The sequence below is a fragment of the Prunus dulcis genome, chromosome 1 (genome assembly GCF_902201215.1).
Source record: "Prunus dulcis chromosome 1, ALMONDv2, whole genome shotgun sequence".
Taxonomy (NCBI): domain Eukaryota; kingdom Viridiplantae; phylum Streptophyta; class Magnoliopsida; order Rosales; family Rosaceae; genus Prunus; species Prunus dulcis.
In genome coordinates, this window is record NC_047650.1 from 37969766 (window position 1) to 37993153 (window position 23388).

Here is a 23388-nt window from a genome sequence, read left to right on the forward strand (position 1 = left end):
ATAATTTTCTATAGGATTTAATTAATGGGCCCTCTCACCCACACACAATGCATGGCTCCCACATAAATATGACAATCCTTCCACAATATCTTCTTAATAATATATTATTGATTGATTTTAAAACACTTAGAATAATATATTGTAAGCAGAGCAACCAACTGGGGCTCGGTTTCAGAAACCCAACAGCAATTTATGGCGAGGCAGAGGTTGCCAACAGAAACTTCAAGCTAGGCTTTGGTTCCATCCTAAGCCCAAGGGAAGACTTTTTTTGGGCTAAGCACAGCGCACAATAAGGTAAGCAAACACACTAATTAGACAATAATTATATTGCTGTACCTCTCTTCTGGGGCAAAGTTGCTTCGTTTTGATTCCTTTTGCTCTCAAAATCATGCAATGCCATATGGTGTTGGAATAAAGTTGTGTACTTTAATAAGCAATCCTTTCCACCCAACAAGTTGTTCATCTTTAATTAAATGTTTGATTGTTGCTTTTCATATCCCTAAGCTTTAACACCAAGGGATGGCAAGCTTTGCTTGGTAACCGTTGCTAAGTACAAAGTATGGAGTATGAGAATCACAGAGTTAACAATTTGAAAATTTGTACTGTTGAGAAAGAGGAGGAATAACAATTCAAATTTTATTTGGACCTCCTTTTCTAATGCTATATTTAAAACATGTAATAGTTTTAAGATGTGGGGAACTGACAGAGCAATTCAGGGTGTGAATGTTATGAGCATCTAACGTTGAAGAATGACAGTCTAGGACAAGAGTTTAAAAGGGTTTCTTCATCTATTGCCAAATTAATTTTTAGTTAGATGATTACATTCCAACGGTAAAAATTGAAAGTTGAACCTTTGATAGCCTGCTTGGTAGCAAATTGTCACAATCTACTTCTTAACTAGATATTAAGCGATTTTATGACTCAACACCGCTAAAGATCATCACAATTTTTCCTAATCATATGGGTTTTTGGGGTTTTTTTTTTTCTGCTTATACAGGCACGAGTGATATAAGTTATCAACCATTGGAGTTGTAATAAGTTTGTCCCTCGGTCGCTTAAGAAAAGACATCATGTGAGCAGTTATGTTACTTATAGAACAATGTTATTTTTACCACATTGACCTTTCTAATAGAGGTCAGAGAAAGCATACGTGGGTTATATCAGTTGGCCAAAGCAGTGTGCTTGTCCCCTTGCACATGAATTTGATCCTCCTCTTCCTACCTTAATTTAGAATATCGCTTTCTTAAAAAACAAAACAAACCAAAAAATGTGAGAGCAACTCCCCTCATGTGGGCCTAACCTTTGTGGAACCCATGTCAATATGGCGGCGTCCAAATATCACCACTCTCATTTATGAGGACTAAATGAGCTGGCCCAAACATATTGGCAATGGGCCATAGGTAGCCCAATTGGGTTGTCTTCTTCACTCATTTGGTTTACGGATCGGGGATGCTTGGGCTAACTTGGGTTTTTAGGTAAACCATAATTTCATGTCCAATGAATATCGGCCCAAGAAAAAGCTCATGGGAAAGCAAGCAAGAGCGCCAAGAGGGAGCGTTTCAAATTCCCAGTGCTTCTCTCTCGCTCTGTGTCTGTGCTGTGTGGTTTCAGGTCCTCTCTCTCACTCCTCCTCATGGATATCAAAATCCCTCTGTTAAACCCTAAATACCAAATCCCCAGTTGAATATCTTCCCGCCATTCCTCCTTCTTTGGAAATTTCCCATTTTTCCCTCCTGCCCCCATAGAAATGCCTGTGAGATCCATCCATGGACGGGGAGGCTAACCTTCCAGTCCGACCCGCTGGGGCGAGGAATTTGATCCGTCCGACCAACCTGGATTCCACATCGTCTTCGTCTTCGTCATTCTCTTCCTCGTTCTCCTCCTCCTCTTCGCCGCACTTACTCCGCAATGTTCAAGCCGCCTTCAAGCGCCACCGCCCTCTCGGTACCTCTCTCCCCCCGTCTCTCAAAGTTAATGTAGTAACTAGGGTTTTCTTTGTGTAGTTGTTTTACTTTTGGGGTGAAATTGAGAATTCAAATTTGGGGGTTTTCTCGTTAGGGTTCTACAGTGAGTGTACCTTCTACAAATTCAAGGCTTCTTCTTGAATTTGTAATACTTGTGCCTTTACATTTTTCTGATAAATGCAAAGTTTGAGCTTTTGGTTTATCTAGTTGTTTAAGTACGAGCTGCCCTATTACAGTTTAGCTTATAGATTGTGGGCGGGGCATCACTGAACTATGCTCTGGGTTTTGAAATAGATTAGAGTTCGAAATTTTGGATAAAACTTTTATAGTAAAGCATATGTCTTTAGAAGTAAAACTGATTAGCTTTGGTACTACTGACCCTTAAATGCTCAGTGATTATACTGAAAAAGCCGGCAGCCCATTTGCATCAAGTGCTCATTTATATGATTAAGATAGGATAAATTTTTTAGAATTACTTCATTAGTTCTTTGAATGTGATGAGTGAACGCACCCTTAATTCTTTAAGTGCTCATTTCGAGGAACATTCAGGAGTAATGCAGTCAAATAGCATAAAACCGCGGCGTATGGTGGTCCCCCAGCGAGGCGCATCCAAAAGTTCCGCTTCAAGTGTGGCCCCTCTGATTGACACCAAGAAGTCGAGAGAAGTAGCTTCAATGAGTGAGGGTAATGCTGCAAAGGATTCGACTGTGCAGCCAAACAACATGCCCACTGTTGTCAAGGAAACTCAAGAAGATGCATGTATTACACCATTTTCCAGTTCAGGCGCTAGCACCCAAACCTTTGATGAACACTTAAACCCATTTGATGGGCGGATAGATCAAATCAAACCTGGTGGTAAAGACAATAATCAGATGTGTCCCGTGAATTTCGAGTCTCAACTGATCGATGGTAAAAAAAAAGTCCAATTTTCAAAGGGAAGCATTGCCACTCCCCTGGGTAATATTTCCTTACTTTTTAAAATCTGCTGGGTTTTATTGCTGTGCTTTGGTGCTTCTTAGGCCTCTTTGTGACATTGCAAAATTTTATGAATTATTGCTAATGCTGTGTACAGAATACTATTTTGAGGTTCTTTCTATGCCCCGAATATGTTTTCCTTCTCTCTTAACATGCAGGGGCCGATGATGATATGGCCACTGGATTGGAGTACTTATCATCTCATACGCGTTCACTTGCATTGACAGAAATGGAATGGGTTTCCAGCAGTCAAGCAGAGGCTTCAGCTGTTATCAATCATGACTCAAAGCATCAGAATATTCAGAACACAGAATCTGATATCAGTTTGAAGTCTGATGGTGGGATTTCTTCTTCATTGGCAAAGAGAACAACCGCCATTCATGATCAGTTGCATCAATTCAAGAACTTCTTAAGCCAGCCTGTGACTCAATCCTCAGTTGTTGGGCCATCATGTGCTACGACAACGTCTGTCCATGCTACTTCAGCACCCATGCTTAGCTCGACAACTTATTGTACTCATTTGCATAGTGATTCTCATGTGGCAGTAGAACCTTCGGGGGATTTTAATATAAATCCTCAACCAGTAACTCAAGGGAAAATGATAAAGCCCTCAAATGCTTCTTTAAAGGACAGCAGTGGAATGTCAACTGACCATATAGCTGTTGCAGTCCAAACTTCTACCGCTGCAATTGATACCCAAATGCAAGTTAAGGAATATGACCTTTCTAAGGAGCAAAAAGGCTGCATGCTGAAGGAAACTAAGATTATGGAAAATCCTTCTCTTCTTGATGCTAAGTCAATTGAAGGGAAAGGGTTTACGGGTGATGCTACCAATCCACAATCTCAGGCTCCTTTACCCCAAAATTCGTGTACTGATATGAAGTTAGAGTCTTCTAAATCAGAAAAACAACAAAAGGCTGCAAGTGGTAAAGGTGCATCAGCCCCTCGTAAAAGGAATTATGATCCTGACTTGTTTTTTAAAGTTAATGGGAAGCTCTATCAAAGGCTCGGAAAAATAGGTAGCGGAGGGAGCAGTGAGGTTCACAAAGTCATATCATCAGACTGTACAATCTATGCACTTAAGAAAATCAAGCTCAAAGGACGTGATTACGCTACTGCTTTTGGCTTTTGTCAGGAAATTGAGTATTTGGATAGACTGAAAGGAAAAAACCATATCATACAGCTTATAGACTACGAGGTACTCACTTTCAACCTAAAATCGTTCATATTATAACATGCAGATAATTTCATTTACAGCATTGCCATATTATGTCTGGGTAAAACTATGCAATTCAAATTTTTGTATGCTGCGACAGAGACGAGGACCTAAGATGAAAATGAAGTCAGGTTGAAATCAACCATCAAATTAGAGTGTCGGTTGTAGACTCTTGATCTCAAGATGGCCAAGATCATTATAAAGTCCAAATAATGGGTTTTCAAGGGAATGTTTCACAGGATACCTCAATGTAGCCAATTAAGTCATCTAACTCGGCCAACTTACTGGTTCTTAAGAGTGACAAATGCTTAGCGGAGCATCAGATTGCCAAAATTGTGGTCAATAAAGTGGCTTGATTAAAATGAACAGACTCGGAAGGAGATTGAGGTGACTCTAGATTTGGCTAAGTTAGCTAGGTGTCTGATTTGGTTCTCTGATCAAGCTAAAGAAAGTAGCTTCAAAGAAAATAACGGTAAAAATGATTAGGAATCTGCTCTTTTTCATCTAATCCAATGAATTTTGCACCATAAATTCTTCTTGGAGAAAGGTCTTGTATATTACATGTGATATTGATGACCATTTTCGGATGTACCGCGTATGTAATTGACAGTTAGGAACCCAAGAGAGAGTTTATGCACTGACAGTTGGAAATCCTGTATGTAACAAGTATATTTCCTCATTTAAATATTCCTGTTAATTGTAAACTTCGGTATCATATAATAATTAGCATGAAGTTCACACAGAAGATGCTAGATTTATGCTAGAAAGTATACCTATGTACCATGGACACAGGTTGAGGAGGCAGAGTTGTTTTCATACAAAAGATACACAACAAATCCTATCGAACAAAGTTGGCGAGCGCTTCTGCCCAATGACTCAATCTTTATTGCATGTGGATTTTCTAATGTCTGAAAGTTGGATGATTGCAGGTTGTTAATTAAGATATATAATTCCTATACTTGTTATTGTTATTAGGTGACAGATAAGGCTTTGCTCCGTGAAGTCTTGAGTGGCTCCATGAGTAATAAAGATGGCAGAGTCAAGGATGACGGGTACATATACATGGTGCTTGAATATGGCGAAATTGATTTAGCTCACATGCTGTCCCAGCAGTGGAAGGAAATGGACGTCTCTAAAAAGACCATAGATGAGAACTGGCTACGATTCTACTGGCAGGTTTTTGAGCTACACACCTTGATATTTTGTTGTTAATTTCTTTGCAGTGCTTTGTGTTTGTTTTGGTACTCAAAAGGATGATTGCCTGAAGGTTCACTTTTCGTCTAATGGTATTAGGTATTTGCTCGTCTTGTTTGTTTGGTGATATTGTTTTGGGGGATTCTATTAGGTTCTTTATTGATATGACCCATATAGATATTGCCGCACCTAGTTAATTATTATTATTATTATAATTTATATATATATATATATATATAGTGGTTACATAGAATCTGACACGTTGCCTGTATATAGTGGTTATTTTCCCCAAGCCATATATGTCCATACTTGACTATGTTCCTAACATGTAGTCAACTTAGGAAACACGAAGTCATGATATCAAGTTGACCTCATTTTCAGTAGTGTGGTGATTGTGGTGTTGGCTGCATACTAAAATTCCTAACCAAGAATGCTATTAAACCGATTGTGGGCAGATCCAGTTTCCATTAAACATCCAAAGATCCTTTAAAACATTGGTTTCTACCACTTGTTAGTTCTCTAAACTTGTATGAATCATACGCTTTTCTAATTTGGTTACTGCTTTTGCGGCTACCATTTCTAGCATTATGCTGGTGAGACTTTCCAAAAGTCTGGCATAATTGTGTGCATGCACTTGTTAATTATTATTGTGGAATAGATTAATTTTTGTGATTATTCTAAGTATGAAAAAGCTGAACCAATCTTGTGGAAAAATATGGCAGCAAATTCTTCTGGCGGTTAACACTATACACGAGGAACGAATTGTGCACTCTGACTTGAAGCCAGCTAATTTCCTTCTTGTCAAAGGCTCCCTAAAGCTAATTGATTTTGGGATTGCCAAAGCGATAATGAGTGATACAACCAACATCCAAAGGGATTCTCAGGTGATTATCACTTAGGCCTCCCTCTTTTTCTGGAACTACGATCTGTTATTATCTGGAAATACCAGTTAAGTAGAATGCACATCCCATTTTGCTTGCTGCCCTTTTGAGAAAACATATGTTTGCAGCATCTAAAAATATAGTTTCTCACTTTTTTCATAATGGTAAATTGTACTGGCATGCCATATGCACCATGCTCTATTGTACATGATATGGCTCCTTAGTATGTTGGAGGTTACCGGATATGCATTATGTGTACTTTTGATTAGTTCTTCTGTTTCTACTCTTTCAGGTGGGTACACTTAGCTACATGTCTCCAGAAGCATTCATGTGCAACGAGAGTGATGCAGATGGAAACACTATCAAGTGTGGTCGGCCGTCAGACATCTGGTCTCTTGGTTGCATCCTTTATCAGATGGTATACGGGAGGACCCCATTTGCAGACTACAAGACCTTCTGGGCCAAGTTCAAAGTTATAACAGATCCCAACCATGAAATCACATATGCACCAGTCTCTAACCCCTGGCTTCTGGATCTTATGAAAAAATGCCTTGCATGGGACCGCAATGAAAGGTGGCGGATTCCTCAGCTGCTTCAACACCCTTTCATTGTTCCCCCGGTTCCAAACCAGCCATCTTTGCCTCATGACGAAAACTGTAAACTGCTTCAACTTATTGCCCAAACTTGTGACAATGACTCTGAAGCTTCCAAGCTATGTTGTCAAATCCAGCAACTGCTTAAGGACCCTGTCCCCTCAATAGGGTCTCAGTTAATAACATCGCGAGACCAACATTGTAAATTGCTCTCCCAAATGTCAAGGCTTTGCTTTCAGCTCCAGGAACATTTAATATCAAATTCAGAGGGATAATAGGTGAAGGTCCAAGCATTTTTTATCACAATTTCAGCCCCCATTTTTGTGAAACTCAGATGTCAGGTGGTATCCACTTTTGTCAGCTGATTTCGGCTCATAGGGAAATCATGCTCGGTTACCATCACTCTCTTCCATCTCCTTGTAATGATATGTAATATTCCCGCTGTGTTATTTTGTTTTGTTAAATATAATAGAAAATCTGCTCAGAGTGATTGGCGTGTAGTTCCTTATCCATTCCTTGTCCTTTATTAAGCAGAATGCATGGATAATGTATGTAATTATTTTTTATGCAGAAAATATATTTAACTTAAATTACTGAAATTTGGTGTCTCGTGCCAAGCTTTTAAAAACCAACTGGGGTGGCAACAAAATATGGCAATTACTTGCTTTGTCATAGAAGAATAAGGTTAATAGTAAGGCCAGACATAAAGAATGAAATGTTGGTACTGTCAGAATATGGCAATTACTCATCCTTACCACCAATGATATTATCACACGTGTAATTGTTATCATATTTCAATGGATGTTTAGCTGTTGGGTTAAGAAATGCAAGGAGTAAATGGAAGTTTGGTTCCATGTTCAATAAATTTGGTATCCCCTTTGATAATAATGCATAAATAAAGATTGATTGATTGGATATACGAAGTAATAGCAGAAATGTACAACAAAAAATCCCAAAACAAGTAAGCTTGTTAACAAGAATCAGACTTTTCTATTCTTCTGACGAAAATTTATAAGAAGCTTCGGCGCGTGCTTCCTCCAACCTCATGAACAGGTCCTTCATGAAAGGTGTGCTTGTCCCATGAGTAATCCGCAGTATATCTACCGCCTTGATCAGAGATTTGACAGCATTCTCTGTGTCTCCTTGTAACCTGTAACAACAAATCAACTTGTTTAAAGATTCAACAGAAAACTCCTATGACGATTTGACCAAAAATACTAACCATTCGAGCTTTCCACAGGTATAATATTGCAAACCAAGCAAAGGATGACAACCTGGATATACTCCTGTAGTGAAACAGAGTGAAATTCGGGACGTTAGCGGCAATATAGTAAACAGATGTGCATCGATAATTTTCAATATACTTTCTCATAATTGGTTACGAGGTAAATGCAGTGTGCATGCCAAAGTAAAGTTTAAAATTGAATGGAAGCGCCTTGTAAGATGGAGATTTAATCTCACATGTGGAGCACGCACTGGCCTCAATTTACTCCAATCCACAGTATCCTAACACCTTAGTTTCCATTTCTTTTACCAAAACTCAGTTTATTCGGTTGTACTTAGAGACCCATTGATTGAGCAACGAGAACAAAAGTAATTTGATCTTTGAACTAAAATGAAAAACAACTTCTAACTGGAAGACACCAACTTGAACAGTTAAAAGTTAGGGAAAAAAAGTAAAGGAATTAAATATCTCAAATGTGGAATAAAAAAGAAACAAGAGATTCTTACGAATAGAAAAAAAGAAATGAAAAAGAAGAAACAAGACATACTTTGATACACTGGAATGGTCAGTCTGCAATATGCTAGAGCTTCACTCCAGTCTTCCAGCTCCATCAAAATCTGAACACCATATGATTTCAACAAATTAAATGCATAATTTAAGTGAACATAAGGAATTAAAGTCACTGCACGTTACCTTACAGTGTTTGACGTTCTCATGAAATTAGAACAACCACAATTTACTACTACTTTACTGAGTGCCCAAAATCATTGATCTAAAAGTACTTTTAGTGTTAATAATATAACGAATAGGCTAATGACAATTGCCAAAAAAATTTACATAGACAATAAGAAACCATTTCCAATGCTCCGCAAACAGAACATGATATTCATTTCACTAGAAAGTAAAACAATACCAAACTTATCATACTTCAATTCATTGAGGCCAAACCCCACATCGTACCTTCCTAACTTTAGTAATTCACTTATCCTAATTGGTACAATTTCAATTAAGTAAAACCATTTCATTTGTACCTGAAGGAGCCAAACGAGATCTGTTTTTGCATCAAATATAAAATAAAACAGAAACTTTAACAAACTTTTTCCAGAACCATTTGATACATACATATGTATGTGTGTGTGTCTATATATTACAAATGAGTTCGACTTCATCGCTACTTTCATTAGTATAATAGGAAAAGAACAAAAAATAAATAAACAAATGAGTTACCTTTAAAAGCTTCTCCCGAGTTTGCATCAAAGAGATTGAAAAAGGATGATATAGTTTCCTCTGCAGTGTCTCAATTGCCTTATACACAGATATAGATTCCTGGTAATCTAAACTTAGTCAAGGATCAAATCATGGTGATGAAATTTGAATATATAAAACCCACAAAAATATTATAAGTAATCATAACATCAGATTGCCCAAAAAGACGAGTAATTCTTAGCACAAAGAAATAAGGATACTGTGAGAAGGTGTAGATATAGGAGCCTTGTCTGACAATGATTTTAGTTCACTTGCTATCTGCTTTATCTCTTCTTTGCTCCTAACAAGTCCACATTGCTGGCATATGAATCCATTGCCATCTGCTCATCCAAATCGCAAACAATGAAATATAGTTGCTTTAGCTACCTAACTCATCTTATTTTCTATTTTGTTTCACCTCCCTGACTTGAATACAGGTAATTACATACCAGACTCACGAAGTAAAAAGCCAATGCATCCATTATCCTTGCATCGGTAGCCTTCCAGAACTGCACTTTCTTGGATATCATTGTACTTGCCCTTCAATACAAAATCAACTTCATTTTTAGTTTAAATAGGATAAGGTTCTACATATTCCAGTATAAAAAATAATTAAAAATGCTACATGACTCACAACGTCACATTCTTTAAAAGAAATAAAAAATAAAAAGTAAAAGTCATAAGTACCACTTTACTGCAGCGGGGACATGTGCAAGTAAAAAGGTATTGTTCTTTTAGTGCCTTTTGTCGAGTCAGAGTGCTTCCAGCAGTTTCTATGTAACTTATCAACACCTTGAAAATGAATTTGTCAAACAGAGAAGCCTTTAGATTTCACTTCTTGTCAAAATTCGTGCAATAACATGATACTAAGTAACTTTACTTCACATTAAAGAAAGTCAGATAACGTCTGGACAGCATATGAGACACTAAAATTATTCACAAGAGAAAAAGGATCATAAATAATTCACAAGATAGGGTTGATTTCTGTGAATGCATTTAAGAGATTATAAAAAATGTCATTGCAGAATAAATCTTCTCGATTATTAATGAAGCACTTTATAGAATAACCAAGGGACATGCAGCTCATTCCTTTAGTGTCTATTTGTCAAGCAATTTAAACTTATTAATTATCTCCCCTATAATCATACATTTCTGGATATTCAACAGATAAACCCTTGATGTAATCTCTTATTCTTAATTGGATATCAATGGCCAGCAAGTTAAAGAAGCATATACTACCTCAGCACCTTTGGGTATATGTTGCACAGCATGTACGACTGCTGACCTTCCCTCAAATAACAAAACAGAATTGGGCAAGCAGCTACAGAACCAGAACCATTTAGCAAACAAATAGCAAGAGGGTGATACTGAAAATACTTTTATCCACTAACATAGTTACCTGTGGTTAACAATGGAAATGACAGGATACAATCCTGTGCCCAGGGGTCTCAATTCACTGTCACAAATTGTGTGAGCATTGCATGCAAGCTGCATGGATCGCAGAGAATCAAAATTCCCAAAGATTCCACTAAAAAAATTTAAACTGCATTCTTATTAAGATACACAACGTTTGAGTCCGTACAATAAAGGATCGAAAGAAGTCATGCAGACAATAGCACTGTAATATATCATTACAAATTTGTAAGAACTTAGTTAGACACCAGATGATCGCATTGATTGAGTTGGGTACATGCCAAACTGACAATATTACTTAAGCATCTCATTGTGCTATGCATAAATGCCTGAAGTACCTCCAACACAACGGTTTTACTGCCTAACATTTGTTATTGGGTTCACCAGAATTACCACAACACTAACATGATAGTGAAGCTTCACTTGCATTACATGGTGCAAATTCAGTCACTTTTATTAATAAAACAGTAATAATTGAGAAAAACAGAACCGAAAAACTGTTTATAAAATCACACCTTGGAAAAGTTTTCTGCAATCTCTTTTATATTGATACCGGGCCACTGAAGTATCAAGCTGACAAGGTTCGCCATCTGAGCATACAGCACCAATTGCTTCTCATCAATCTCCGACATATCTTTATTAAAAGAAACAAAAAGGAATTAATAAAAAGTAAACAGCTACAACAAGAAGGAAAGCTAAATTGGAAAAAGCCAAAAAGGATACGAGCAACTAACGCCTCCACCAACTTGTAGTTGTCCATAGCAGAAGCAGGAATGACCTGAAGGAAAAATCTAATAACGTTAATGTTTTATACCCAAAATTAAAAATTGAATCTTTCTGTGTAAATAAGAAAATCTTTACCTTCTCAGTTTGCAATTTTGTGCGAAGGTAGAGTTTGATCATGAGACGAATAGAAGGCGTGACAGCCATTCTTCTCTCCTTGTGAAGCTTCGAGAGAGCTTCACATTCTAGACGATGCAGCTTCCATTCAGACTTCTGCATAATACAAAAACCCAAGACTTCAACGAATGAGGAAACACAAGAACTCCATGAATGTAATCTAATTACCAATCCGAAGCCTAGGGCATACCTGGCATGAGTTACTGCAGTAGTACACAACCTGACAAGCCGAGCACTTCTTGAGATTACTTGATTCGAAACAAGCATCGCACCTGGATTCCGCTGAGGAGTTGTTTGGCACAGAAACGTACGGCTCTTGGCTTATTATCACCTCCCCTGCAATTCAAAACCTCCATTATCGCTGTTCTGAAGCAGCAGAGCTACAGAGAGAGAGAGAGAGAGAGAGAGAGAGAGAGAGAGAGAGGTGAAGAGGAGACCTGGAGAGAAGTCTCTGGTGGTAAAGAGGCAACGGCCTTTCTCTGGAACATTCGACACGGTTAAGCTTCGGTCCTCAAGAGCTCTCTGCAACTCTTCCATGATTGGCGTTCTGTCTGTGTTTGCTCACTCTCCACCAAACGACGACGTCAATGGTGGCGAAGTTTTGATGGTATAGCAAATGAGTTTTTTTTTTTTTTTTTTTTCTTTTTTTGGTTCTAATTTTGGGGTTTTGTAGGGTTAAGGTGGCGGGTCCTACATGGGAGGACGTGGCGTGCTACGAAGTCTTGTGTTCTTGACTTGTCGTTCTTTTCCGTCTCCGAAGCTGAAACGTTTCAATTCGCACTGAAAGTTCTGGTCTTTTCAAGTTGAATGTCCTACGCCTTCACTAGGTCACTAGGGTTTTTCTCCGCACTGAAGAAGGTCATTTTATCAACAAAGAAAACGAATAGCAGCCTCTCTCTACCGTTTGCTGCTTCAGGTTAGTTTGGTCCCTACTGTTTGGTTACTGAGAAAATCCAGTAAAATCAGTTCGTTTCTGAATTTATCAATCTGTTTGCGAATTTCAGCTATGGATGGTAATTCAAGTTGCCCGTTGGTGTTATGCGGAAAATCATCGGCAGAGAATGAAACTGCCAAAACGCTGAAGAACAGTGGCGCTCTGAAGCTCACTGACAACACTGAGCTTTCAATTCTTCTGCACTCTGAATCGGCAAAACCGATCAAGGAAGACGCTTTTGGGGTGGATTCGTTTATGAACTCTCTCTCAACCAATAGGTTCGGAAGGTTCCTCCTTTGGTCTCCACGCTTGCCTTCAACGCACGACGTCGTCTCCCAGTAAGTCTCATAAAAGCCCTTAGCTTTGTTTGCCTTTCTGAAACGAAGTGAACGGATATTTAGCTTTTTCTCAGGAATTTCTGTGAGCTTCCTATCGGTGCGGTTTGTGTAGCTGATGTTCAGTACAAAGGGCGAGGTTTGAAATGCTAATTGGTGGTTGACATTGATTTTACTGGTTTATTGTGTTATTGGGATTCAATTTATTCTTTGATCTTTTCCAGGCCGGTCGAAGAATGTGTGGGAATCTCCCAAGGGTTGCCTTCTCTTTTCCTTTACTTTGCAGATGGAGGATGGCCGAGTCGTGCCTCTTATACAATACGTGGTGTCTCTTGCTGTCACGGAGGCAATAAAGGATGTTTGTGATAAAAATGTGAGTGCATTTTTCTTGCCGAGTTTGATATAGAAAGAACCTTGTCAAATTCATATTGCAGTTAATAGGTGATGCTATAGTCTCCCAACTTTGATACACTTGTGTTAATACATCTTTTGAATTTCAGGGCTTGCCATATGTTGCTGTTAAAATAAAATGGCCAAATGATCTTTATTTAAATGGCCTCAAAGTGGGAGGTATTTTATGCACCTCGACATTTAAATCAAAGCAGTTCAATGTCTCTGCTGGTAATTAGTCTCATCCTCTGGGTGCTGATTAGCATATCTGATTGGAAATAAGCATGGTTTCACATACCTACTGGCTGCTTTGTTACTTTTCTATAGACCTTGTTCCATTCAAGTATTAGATGAATGCCTCCATCGACAACATTGGATAGTCAAGAAGAAACTCTATGTTGATAATGATGACACAGATATTTTTGCTTCTGTTCTTGCAGGTATAGGTTTGAATGTTGATAATGAGAAACCAACTACATGCTTGAATACATTTCTTAGAGAATTGTCTGTTACGACATACCAGTTTAGAAGAGAAGATATTCTTGCCGCCTTCTTTGACAAATTTGAGAAATTTTATGAGCTTTTTATAAATCAAGGTAAAAAATCATCGCATGTCAATTAACCATCAAATATGTCATATGATATATCAATTATGCTATTCCTTCATTTTGATTTTAATGCTTAATTTTACTGTTTTGCCTCAACTATGTATGTTGGTGCCTTGCTTTCTATTTTTTCTTTTAAGTTTTATGCCTGTCATGAAAAAATATCTGAATAACTTTTCCAGCTAGAATCCCTATAAATGAACAATCTTTGAACTTGTTATATGAAATTTCTTGTGATCTCAAAATTTGAATCCTTGGCAATACCATCGCAGTTATATTTTGCCCTCCTTTTTAACAACTTTATTTGTTTCCTGCATAGATATATGGAAAAAGAAAGGGTAAATGTAATCATTTCTTTCTCCAAAAAAATATAAATTCTAATTGACCTTGTTTCCAGAGTCTCTGTTTCAGTAATAAGATTCTACTCTGATCAGCAAGCACGATAGTGAATCCATTAAGGGCATGTGTTATGAAAAGTAATGCATGGTTCATTTAATGCAGGATTCCAATCTCTTGAGGAGCTATACTATAAGACGTGGCTACACAGGTAACACACTGTCATGTAGATCTAGATTCTACTATGGATCTTTATGGTTGAATTGAAGTTAGTCATTTTTAGGCGTAGTCTTGTCTAGCTTCAAAAACCAAAGAAGCCTAGTGAAATGTAACACCAAATATTCTGTAAATTTTGTCTCACTTGGTACCCATTAACATTTTTTACTCAACCTACAGATGTCGTCTTCCAACCTTTTATGATGGCCTCTTGATTTTCTTCTCATAAAGTATGGAAACCATTCTTGAAGTTAGTTTTGTTTTGATATCTGCAGCGGACAGAGGGTTATTGTGCAAGAAAAGAATGACAATCAAGTTGTGGAAAACGTGGTCACTATTCAGGTTTGACAAACTAGAAAGTTGCTAGATGAGTTACTGACTCAGAGTTTGAATATTCATGCCTATGTACATGAAAGAGTTTATACCCTTTCTTATGATATAAACCCAAAGAAAATCTGTTATTTTATCCTTTCTGGTTCAGACAGGAATTTAAGGGTTAACTTTATGGATAAAATTTTGGGTCTTGTGTTCATAAAAGATATGTCCCTTTCCCTTGATATACAGAAGTTAAAGAAAGTGTTCAGTAAAAATGTGTGAGAATCCTTTATTTGAATGAGATGAAAAGATCTAAGCCTAAAATTCATAAACTAGGGGGAAACTACAATTACACCTTTTATGGTTGACTCTTTTTACATGGATAACCCTGTAATTTATTGTCCACTCTTATACCCCTTATGGTTTCCTATGTTACCACCTATATCATTTGTGATTTACCCCATGTAGCCATTGAATAGAGGAATAAGGCAAGGATAAAATAGTCATTTGCATGCTTATTAGCAACATCCATTAAATAGAAAAATTAGTAAACTACAGAGTGTAAATGTCACAAGTAAACCACAGGTTATACCCTTTTAAATAGGGTACCATATGGGGTCTATATGTACGTCCTCCTAAATTTTATCATGAAATTCTCCCTTCTCGTAGATTTTATAACGTAATTCTCAGGCAGTTTGAGGTATGATTGTATTGTCAATACTATATATTGGTACTAGGTTTTCAACATCTAAATGTTTAATTTGCAGGGTTTGACCTCATCAGGATATTTGTTAGCTATTGGGGATGACAACCAGATGTGTGAACTTCATCCTGATGGCAATAGGTAACTTTGCTAAATTGATATTATTATTTTTTTATGATATAATGATGTTTAATTAATTATGTAACTTACATAAGCAGTACCTGTACAAGTCTCTTTTTTTTTTTTTAAATATAGTCCCATGGATGTTTTTAATAGTTCCACTTGTAAGTAGGAAAAGTGAAAACTACCGGAAGAACATTTAGTAAGCAAGCCATATGGTTTACATGAACTGTAATTTCCATTCATTTAAGATGCTAGTACAAATTTTTTTTTTTTCCTTGTTTTGGGCCAATGTGATAGCACAATTTAGAGCCACCAAGATTTTCATGTTCAACCAAAACGAACACTGTTTGGTCAAGACTGCTTTAAATGTTTTATGTCATATGGGATAGATACCTGGTAATAAGGTTCAAACTTTTTCATACGCCTTACTGGGACATCATAAGCACAACTTTTTGGGTTTGATGTGGTTTTCGCAACTCTTGAAAGTTAGATATGAAAGGAAGTATTTATAAGTTGGTAATAAGTGAATATAGTTATTGGAACTAGTACATAATTCTTGGTATTATACCTGAAGGTAGCTCCACTGTTTTGCTCACATATTACTGGATTTATTTGACTATTAGTTAAATTTATGTCCTGATTTTGTCCTAGTCCCGTATCATATAATCTTTTTGTTTGAAGATGTGTCCTTAACTAAATTCTGGGCAGATCACTTGAGACATCAATTGGTGAGGATATGGAAATTGCAACATCACCTTTTTCTATCTGTTAATTTAAAATTGCACCCCTGCTTTAATACGTGTGTCAGGTTGCTTGGTCAAAAGGACCGCAACTTGGCATCATTGTTCTTTTTGAAATTCGGTTTTACCATCCAAAGTTGAAATAAGGGTTCTGGTCATGTCTCTTGTACTCCTTTTCTCTCCAAATACAGTCATTGTGAAAAACTCTTGCATGCATTTACCATCTTAAAAGTGACGCCTGGTTTTATTTCTCATTTACTGGCCTCTTAATCATTGCCTTCTATTTCTGCAATAAATCAGTATCCATGCATTCCTGGGTATAACTTTGGGGCAGAACTGGTAGGTGATCTTGACATGTCTTTCTTGTCAAACATTACATGCCTGTATTTCTGTCTCTTCCTCAACTTGATACATGTTAAAAAGAATACATAAATAAGTATGTAAGTAATACTAAGTAAATATGCTAGAGGATCACTAAGAACATCCCGTTATATATTTTGCCCCTTTTCCCGATCAACTATGCATAGCTTCAGTGCGAAGCATCCCCTGCATTCCCTTTGTAAGATAAGTCATTACAACTTTTGGCAATTTGATGCAGTGGTTTTACACCAACATGTTATATTTTCAGAAGTTTGTCAGGACATGAGCCTGCTATTCTTAACCTAAGTAATCATGATACTGTCTCTATTTCTCTATAGTTTTGACTTCTTCAAAGGATTGGTCAGACGAAAGCTTGACTGAAGAAGATGCCTTGGCACCATGCATCAGTGGCTACAATCTTGCTCTATCATGTGCTGAGAATGTTTTCTCTTTAGTTACTTTTTTCTATTTTGTTTTTATTTATTGTTCTCAGTATAGATCTCGATCAAACTTAGATCTGTCCTTCTTTGCTTAATAATATCAGAAGTCATGGATTACAACCACTCTACTTTGTATACTTGCAAACAAGAAATGGATTGTGTTTTGTGTCATGATCAACCCAAATAATCAATCATTTATAGGAAATCTGGTCATCCTTGCCAGCTTTGAGGTGGTTTGAATAAGTAGTACTTTTTTTGTGGTTGGTTGGGGGAAAAACTATTATAGAATATTTTCTTGTCCAATGGGTGCTCAAAAAATATGCTTAGTTTTGTTGGCTTTGCTAAGATCTGAAGGCCCTAACAATGACCCACTGGCCAGAATGTCTTGTTTGTAAGGCATTATATAATGATGCAAACAGAACTCTTTGGTTGCCTATATCATTGTTAACTGGTTGAAAAACATGTAGGATAAAGATTCTCTTCCAAAAGAAGCCAACGCTCATTTTTGGTGCGTCCTGTTGTTGTAGGGTACATGCTGTCCCTCTCCACATTCTGAGTTTGAGTCTTTTGTTATAGGGACAGAGAAAAAGGAACCCACCCCTCCCACATGCACAGCCTTCTATACCAAACAAAATGTCCTAAATTGAGGCCACAACCCTTTAGTGGGGGTCCATACAACATTACCACTGTCTCAATTGGGAATCTGGTTAAGCCATCTTCTCCAAGCTGCAAAAGGTCACGTTCGACGTAAAATATCACCAGTCACGTTTTCGACTAGTGCCATGTCTCATAATAGAGGTACTGTACTTATTAAATTGGATAATTTCTCGCATAAAAGAGAAAACAAATCCCATCATCAAGGGTGGGACTCTATGGGACTGGATTTCGGAACGAGAGCTAGATCCAGTCCTGGTCCACCCACGAAACAATTTCGTTGACCACATTTGAAAGCTTTTTGAGATTCATTTCCAAATGAGGTTCCGCCAATGTACCAAACCCACGCATCAAGTTGCAGCTTTTGTCTCTCATTTCCAAATGATAGGATTGTCTTTGCATGAGTTGAAAAAGTTGGCATTCACATTACACTAGGACACATTCTAATACCTTGTATTTGGTCGTGGCATGAGAACAACAACTGTGTCGTTTTGGTGTAGGGGCTCATGGGGTGCAGTCTAAAGAAGTATTTGTTTCTGTGTCGGTCTCTGCTGGTTGCTAAAGATTGTGATAGACGTGCTTGGCAGTGGCCGAATTCCAAGCTTCTCTTTTTAATAGCTTCAGGTTTAAGACACCTTCAACGTGATATAATACGTGTTAGGTTGAATTTGTGCCACAAGACAATAGTTGGATTCTCAGCCTTCTCCTTGTAATTCTCTCTCAAAATATTAAATCTAAATTATATATTGGAAGAAAAATAGGGCAAAGGATAAAATTCGTTCGGACAAAATCATTCGGAGTCAATTCAGATGAATCATTAAAGCCTTCAATTCCATGAGAATCTATCCATTTATCAACTTGGAGCATAAGATTTTTATGGATTAGAGTGAAAAAAGCGAGTACATGAACCCTCCTAGTTATTAATCCTTGGCATGATAGTATGACAAAAGAAGAAAAATCCTTAACAATAATAAAAGTATAGCATGCCCTCAAAAAAGAAAAAGAGAAAAAGACGACTAGAGAGGAAGAAACGAACAGAAAGTTATACTAATCACGCTCTTGGTGCTCAAAATTTGTAATATTTCATTTAATGTTTCAATTAAGTCTTCTATTTAAGTCATGTTCAGAGACTTTTTGACAACCAAAAATACTTTTAAAAGATGTTTTGGCAAAAATGTTTCTAAGTCATAGAAACGTTTTCCAAATAAATACTTCCAAGTGCTTTTCTGTGTAAATTTTTAATAAATATTTCAACGTATTTATTATAAAAGTGTTTATGCACAAAAATGTATGTTTTTTTACCAAAGTAATTCCAAATTATGAAGCAATATAGTCTCTTATTTCACCAACGGTCACAATCCATTACAAAATATGCTAATTCGATGTGATGCAAGTTTAGGGATCGATGCAATGCAACTAATCTTTCATTTATGTGAAAAGCAATTTTAAAGTTGTATTGTATGTGAAGATGGTAAAAAAATAGCAATGGCATAATCGAAATGTGCTCTAGCTATGAGTCTATGACTATGAGAGAATGGCATTGTTTCCATTCGAGGGAAAAAAAATTGAAGGGAGCTCAATTCAAGTGAAATATAATATAAAAATATTAATAGTAACTTGAATGAAATCTGAGTCGAACTTTAACAATAGAAAATGTTTGTTTATCCCTAAAAAGTAACCAATTATTCAAAAGAAGCACTAATAACTCGTAGCTGGAGATCAGTCAAAGATCCACTGAATTATCATCGCATGGCAATATGGCTGGTGGACCATGGTGGTTTAGAGACTTAGGCTCTGTCTTATAGTCGTTAAGTCGACGGGTTCATCATCCTCTGTTAGGATTTAAATCAATCATGATCTATATATTCTCTGTTAAGATATCAATCAATCATGATTTACATATTCGATTAGATCGTGTTTCTATTACATACGAATCAATCCACCCATCTTTTCTTTCTTTCTTGTTTCTTGTTTCTTGTATCTTGCTTTTGATTGTTTGGTGTTCCTTTGTGGGCTGTGACATCTAAATCTTCACCCTTTTTTAGTCGAAAAAGATTTTCCCTGAGTTAGAAATTGGTTGGCAAATGATTGGCTTTTAGTCAAAAAGAAGGCATGCTTAGTGGCACTGATGATGGAGGAGAGCCAAGGATGAGGTTTGTTTGCGTTGCAATGCTGCATTGAGAAGAGAGGACGTTGGGAAATTATTGCTGTTTACATATGTTTGGAACTTTTGGGGCATGTGATATATAATATTGCATAAAATTACATCAATTCTAGGAGACTTTCATGCAAAGAAAATATCATTTTTTATATCTCGATTAATAACGCAATGACACGTTATATAATTTTTTTATATATTCTTTATATTATTAGCCGAAAATAACAAAATAGTGTTATCCATATTACAAGAAATTTTTTCTGCAACGCTAGAGTTCTTTCTGAATTAAGTGGATGTAAAAAGTAGACGTGGCTCTCTTTGGACAACTAACTGTGTGCCAATCATCACTTTCTTCATCGTTTGTATTAATATTGTAAAATAAATCGCATGCTTTGCTAGCTCTTAGTGGCATAGCTTTATAGGATAGGGTTAGGTTTTTTCTTTATCTCCTAGACCTAGTTGGACCTTAAACATATAAAGAAACTCAATATAATTTAGTCACACTTCAGGGTAGGTTCGGTCCTTAATTAGTTGAGGTAATGTAATTGGCGTAGGGTAGGTTAAAATCTGTTCTTTTATCAATCCCGATTCCTTGGATTATAGGAGTCTGAGAGATTGTGATCACTCACCGTTTGATATTAGTCCAATGGTTCAAAAAAATTTCTTAAAATGAGTGCAAGAGTGAGTAAACAGTTGAATTTACATATAACGGTGAGTGACCATAAATCTCTTAGACCTCTGTAGTCCAAGAAATCAGAATTGGTTCTTTTATTTAAAGAAAAAAATAAAATAAAAGGCTATTATTTATTTAGTTCATATAAGAATTAAACATATGCTTTTATAAAGTTCTTATTGGGCATGATTATTTGGTTCAATATATTATTTTCTATTTTCTATTTTCTATTGTTTAGGGGAAAGGAGGAGGGGCAAGACTCAAGATTGAACTCTTTTTTTTTTTAGGACTTTTACTATTGAGATGGGCGATAATATACTAAATTCACACACAGTATATATATATGATAGGATCCGAACACAGGACCTTGCATGATGGAATAATCACTCTAAATCACTACACTAATGGATCTTTTGTATTAAATTGTATTTTTTAGTGTATGAGGTAAGCGCAAACATTATTCATAATGAACTTACAAATCTAAAGGCATGTATATTATTGTTGCTAAAGATCTATCAAAAGCTCAAGAAAGTGTTCATTTTTGAAATCAATAATGTTGCAATAGCTTGATCAATTTCTGATGATAAACTAGTTGTGTAAATTTCTATGCAAAAGCTAGGAGGTTGAAACTCATCAACACAATACATTATTCTCTCGTTTTATTTCAATTAAGATACTCAAATCAACATGAAGATATCGTTTGTATGAGATAAAATCTCAAAAGTGGTTCAGCTTGAAAACTACCAATAAATGCTCATGGGTAAGATTGGTGATTATTATTTTTATTTACCAAAATAAAGGAGAAGAAAAAAGTACCAGCTGAGTGCCAACAAAGCACACAGAAACAGAATGTTGTCGTCCTTTGTCCTCTGTCCTCTGTTCTGACACAACACAAGTAGGTACGTACACTGTGCTGTGCAGTAGAAGATTACTTCTCGCTCCTCACCAAGGACGACCACCGCGTGTGTCATCAGCGTCACCCTCTGCCAGCTTTGACTGGGTTTTTTCGGGGTCGTACCCAAAATTAACTACAATTTCTTCTAAATTCTCTAATTTCGCGTGACCATCTGAGGTCGGCTACACGTTTTATCTATTATTCTCCACATGTGTTCCATGCAGCCACGCCTTATACCACTCCCTTACGCGGGGAGGTACTACAAGGGCTAATGGGTCCCAAAAACCTCACTCGGCTACAGCCTAATGGGTCTTAAAAATCTCATTCAGATATAGCCTATTGTTTTGAGATTTTTGAGTAGGTTGTAGTCGGGTGAGGTTTTTGAGACTCATTAATGGTTTGGATTTATCCTTGTTAAAGGTTTGATTTTTCTTTTTCTAATATTATTTGTGTGCAAAGATTTTTGTAAAAAATTAAAATTAAAAATAGTTAATTGAGCTATAAATTAGTGTGGTTTATATGGTTGAATATGCTCTTGACAAAAAAAAAATAAAAAATGCTCTAACAATGGCGGAATATTTTTTAGATGCCCCAGGGCAATCTCTCGCAAGCTCGCATTTATTTCAAAAAAAATTATAGAACTGTAAGTACATAAAAAAAATTATCATTAGATTTTTAACTAATAAATGTCGCTAGCCCACCCGTTAAAAAATTCATGGTTTGACCCTTGCATTTCCTCGATGAATTGTCTCAATTTATGGAGAAAAAACTCTTGTGTCACGGTAGCAATGCTTCGTTCTCTTAATTTGTCTTTTTATTTATTAATACAAGTGATAGTCTAAACTACAAAGAGGAGGTGGTTTCTCACACACATACTATCAATGTGCTATGGGGGTTCGAACATGAATAATCTGCAAATCAATGCATTTTTTCACTGAATTAGACCCCCTTAGCCGATCTATCTTCCTACGTGAACTTGCAAGTTATTTCCGGATTCATTCTCTTCATCCTCATTTAAATATCCATTCAAATCAATTTTGCATCAAATAATCTTGACACTTTCATATTCATTTCAGTTTGTATCACGACGTATATTATCATGTCCCTGTTACATACGTATTACAACATATTTAATTATAATTAGCACATGTGATTTGGTTTTTCATTGAAAAAGAAAAGGTTACCCATGATAATATGCACGATACACTGTGACCAAAGAAAAACATTTAGGTTAAACATTGAACATATAGTTTTGTATTTTAAACTAAAGTTAACAACATTGAACAACTTTTGGAAGCCATGTAAATTATTCACTAAAACGCATGGATGGCTTGAAATATTGGAAATATGGTTTTATTTTGGTTTAAAATAATAAAACACCATAATTCCCCCTAATGTGAGAGTTGGGGAATATAGTCAACTATAGCACAACAAAGATTTTTAAAAAGAAGATAAAATATTTCCCAAATTAATTTTTGAGGACTGCCCGCAATGCATGTAATAATAATTAAGAAATGATATTAGATTATACTAAAATTCATGGCAAAAGTCAATATGGACGTTCGGATATCCAACTGTGATTCGAAATTCTTAATGTCGTTGCTTCCAATTTGATCACTTTGTCTTTAGCTTGTATTATTCAATCAGTGCATAGTGCATACTCCCACGTCGCTCTCTGAATTGAGTTTTGATGTGAAATGTGTATATTGTGAATTCACCACTGTCCAAAAAGCACAAATCATGAGTTCTTTTTACTGTGATTGTTTGTAAATCGATAAGGTAGGTTAAAATTTAAATTTTGGAATTTCTTTTAAATCAAACATTGTAATTTGAAAGTAGTCAAGTCACAATAGTTTTCATTTTTTACAAAAAAAAATTGCAAAAATAGTGATGATAGTAGTTTAT

At 36.4% G+C, this 23388-nt stretch overlaps 3 protein-coding genes across 6 annotated transcripts; 2 read left to right on the plus strand and 1 right to left on the minus strand.

Annotated features, from left to right (window-relative positions):
• The first annotated feature begins 1532 nt into the window (after window positions 1-1532).
• Window positions 1533-7323, plus strand: LOC117616735 (serine/threonine-protein kinase MPS1). Of its 3 annotated transcripts, none has more exons than XM_034346132.1 (6): window positions 1533-1944; window positions 2514-2921; window positions 3098-4137; window positions 5131-5331; window positions 6072-6233; window positions 6523-7323. In XM_034346132.1, exons 1-6 carry the CDS (start codon window positions 1767-1769, stop codon window positions 7096-7098), a joined length of 2565 nt encoding a protein of 854 aa, XP_034202023.1. In that variant the 5' UTR covers window positions 1533-1766; the 3' UTR covers window positions 7099-7323. The 3 variants fall into 3 exon arrangements, with proteins under 3 accessions (XP_034202023.1, XP_034202024.1, XP_034202025.1); XM_034346133.1 differs by having other exon boundaries at window positions 1534-1944; window positions 3167-4137; XM_034346134.1 differs by having other exon boundaries at window positions 1883-1944; window positions 2491-2921.
• A 382-nt stretch (window positions 7324-7705) lies between these two features.
• On the minus strand, window positions 7706-12372 carry LOC117626147 (histone-lysine N-methyltransferase ASHR1). Its single transcript, XM_034357797.1, has 14 exons — window positions 12044-12372; window positions 11797-11942; window positions 11568-11702; window positions 11430-11484; window positions 11222-11340; window positions 10693-10781; window positions 10533-10614; window positions 9981-10085; window positions 9743-9833; window positions 9515-9634; window positions 9276-9382; window positions 8596-8665; window positions 8046-8109; window positions 7706-7973 (listed from the first exon to the last, which is right to left on the minus strand). Exons 1-14 carry the CDS (start codon window positions 12141-12143, stop codon window positions 7814-7816), a joined length of 1443 nt encoding a protein of 480 aa, XP_034213688.1. The 5' UTR covers window positions 12144-12372; the 3' UTR covers window positions 7706-7813.
• On the plus strand, window positions 12280-17274 carry LOC117626156 (biotin--protein ligase 2-like). 2 transcript variants are annotated; one of them, XM_034357809.1, is made up of 10 exons: window positions 12280-12522; window positions 12611-12878; window positions 12953-13014; window positions 13100-13248; window positions 13376-13496; window positions 13706-13861; window positions 14372-14417; window positions 14698-14764; window positions 15505-15581; window positions 17002-17274. In XM_034357809.1, exons 1-10 carry the CDS (start codon window positions 12414-12416, stop codon window positions 17042-17044), a joined length of 1098 nt encoding a protein of 365 aa, XP_034213700.1. In that variant the 5' UTR covers window positions 12280-12413; the 3' UTR covers window positions 17045-17274. The 2 variants fall into 2 exon arrangements, with proteins under 2 accessions (XP_034213700.1, XP_034213707.1); XM_034357816.1 differs by lacking the exons at window positions 14372-14417; window positions 14698-14764 and having other exon boundaries at window positions 12367-12522; window positions 17002-17106.
• Window positions 17275-23388: the final 6114 nt, after the last annotated feature.

Coding starts and splice junctions, on each gene's coding strand:
- LOC117616735 (XM_034346132.1), top strand. CDS start 1,767: ATGGACGGGGAGGCTAACCTTCCAGTCCGACCCGCTGGGGCGAGGAAT. Junction 2,922..3,097: donor AAGCATTGCCACTCCCCTGG/GTAATATTTCCT, acceptor CTTAACATGCAG/GGGCCGATGATGATATGGCC. Junction 6,234..6,522: donor ACATCCAAAGGGATTCTCAG/GTGATTATCACT, acceptor CTACTCTTTCAG/GTGGGTACACTTAGCTACAT.
- LOC117626147 (XM_034357797.1), bottom strand. CDS start 12,143: ATGGAAGAGTTGCAGAGAGCTCTTGAGGACCGAAGCTTAACCGTGTCG. Junction 11,341..11,429: donor GGTGGAGGCGTTAGTTGCTC/GTATCCTTTTTG, acceptor CTTTTAATAAAG/ATATGTCGGAGATTGATGAG. Junction 9,635..9,742: donor CTTTTTACTTCGTGAGTCTG/GTATGTAATTAC, acceptor TTGGATGAGCAG/ATGGCAATGGATTCATATGC.
- LOC117626156 (XM_034357809.1), top strand. CDS start 12,414: ATGTCCTACGCCTTCACTAGGTCACTAGGGTTTTTCTCCGCACTGAAG. Junction 12,523..12,610: donor TCTACCGTTTGCTGCTTCAG/GTTAGTTTGGTC, acceptor TGCGAATTTCAG/CTATGGATGGTAATTCAAGT. Junction 13,015..13,099: donor TGTTCAGTACAAAGGGCGAG/GTTTGAAATGCT, acceptor GATCTTTTCCAG/GCCGGTCGAAGAATGTGTGG.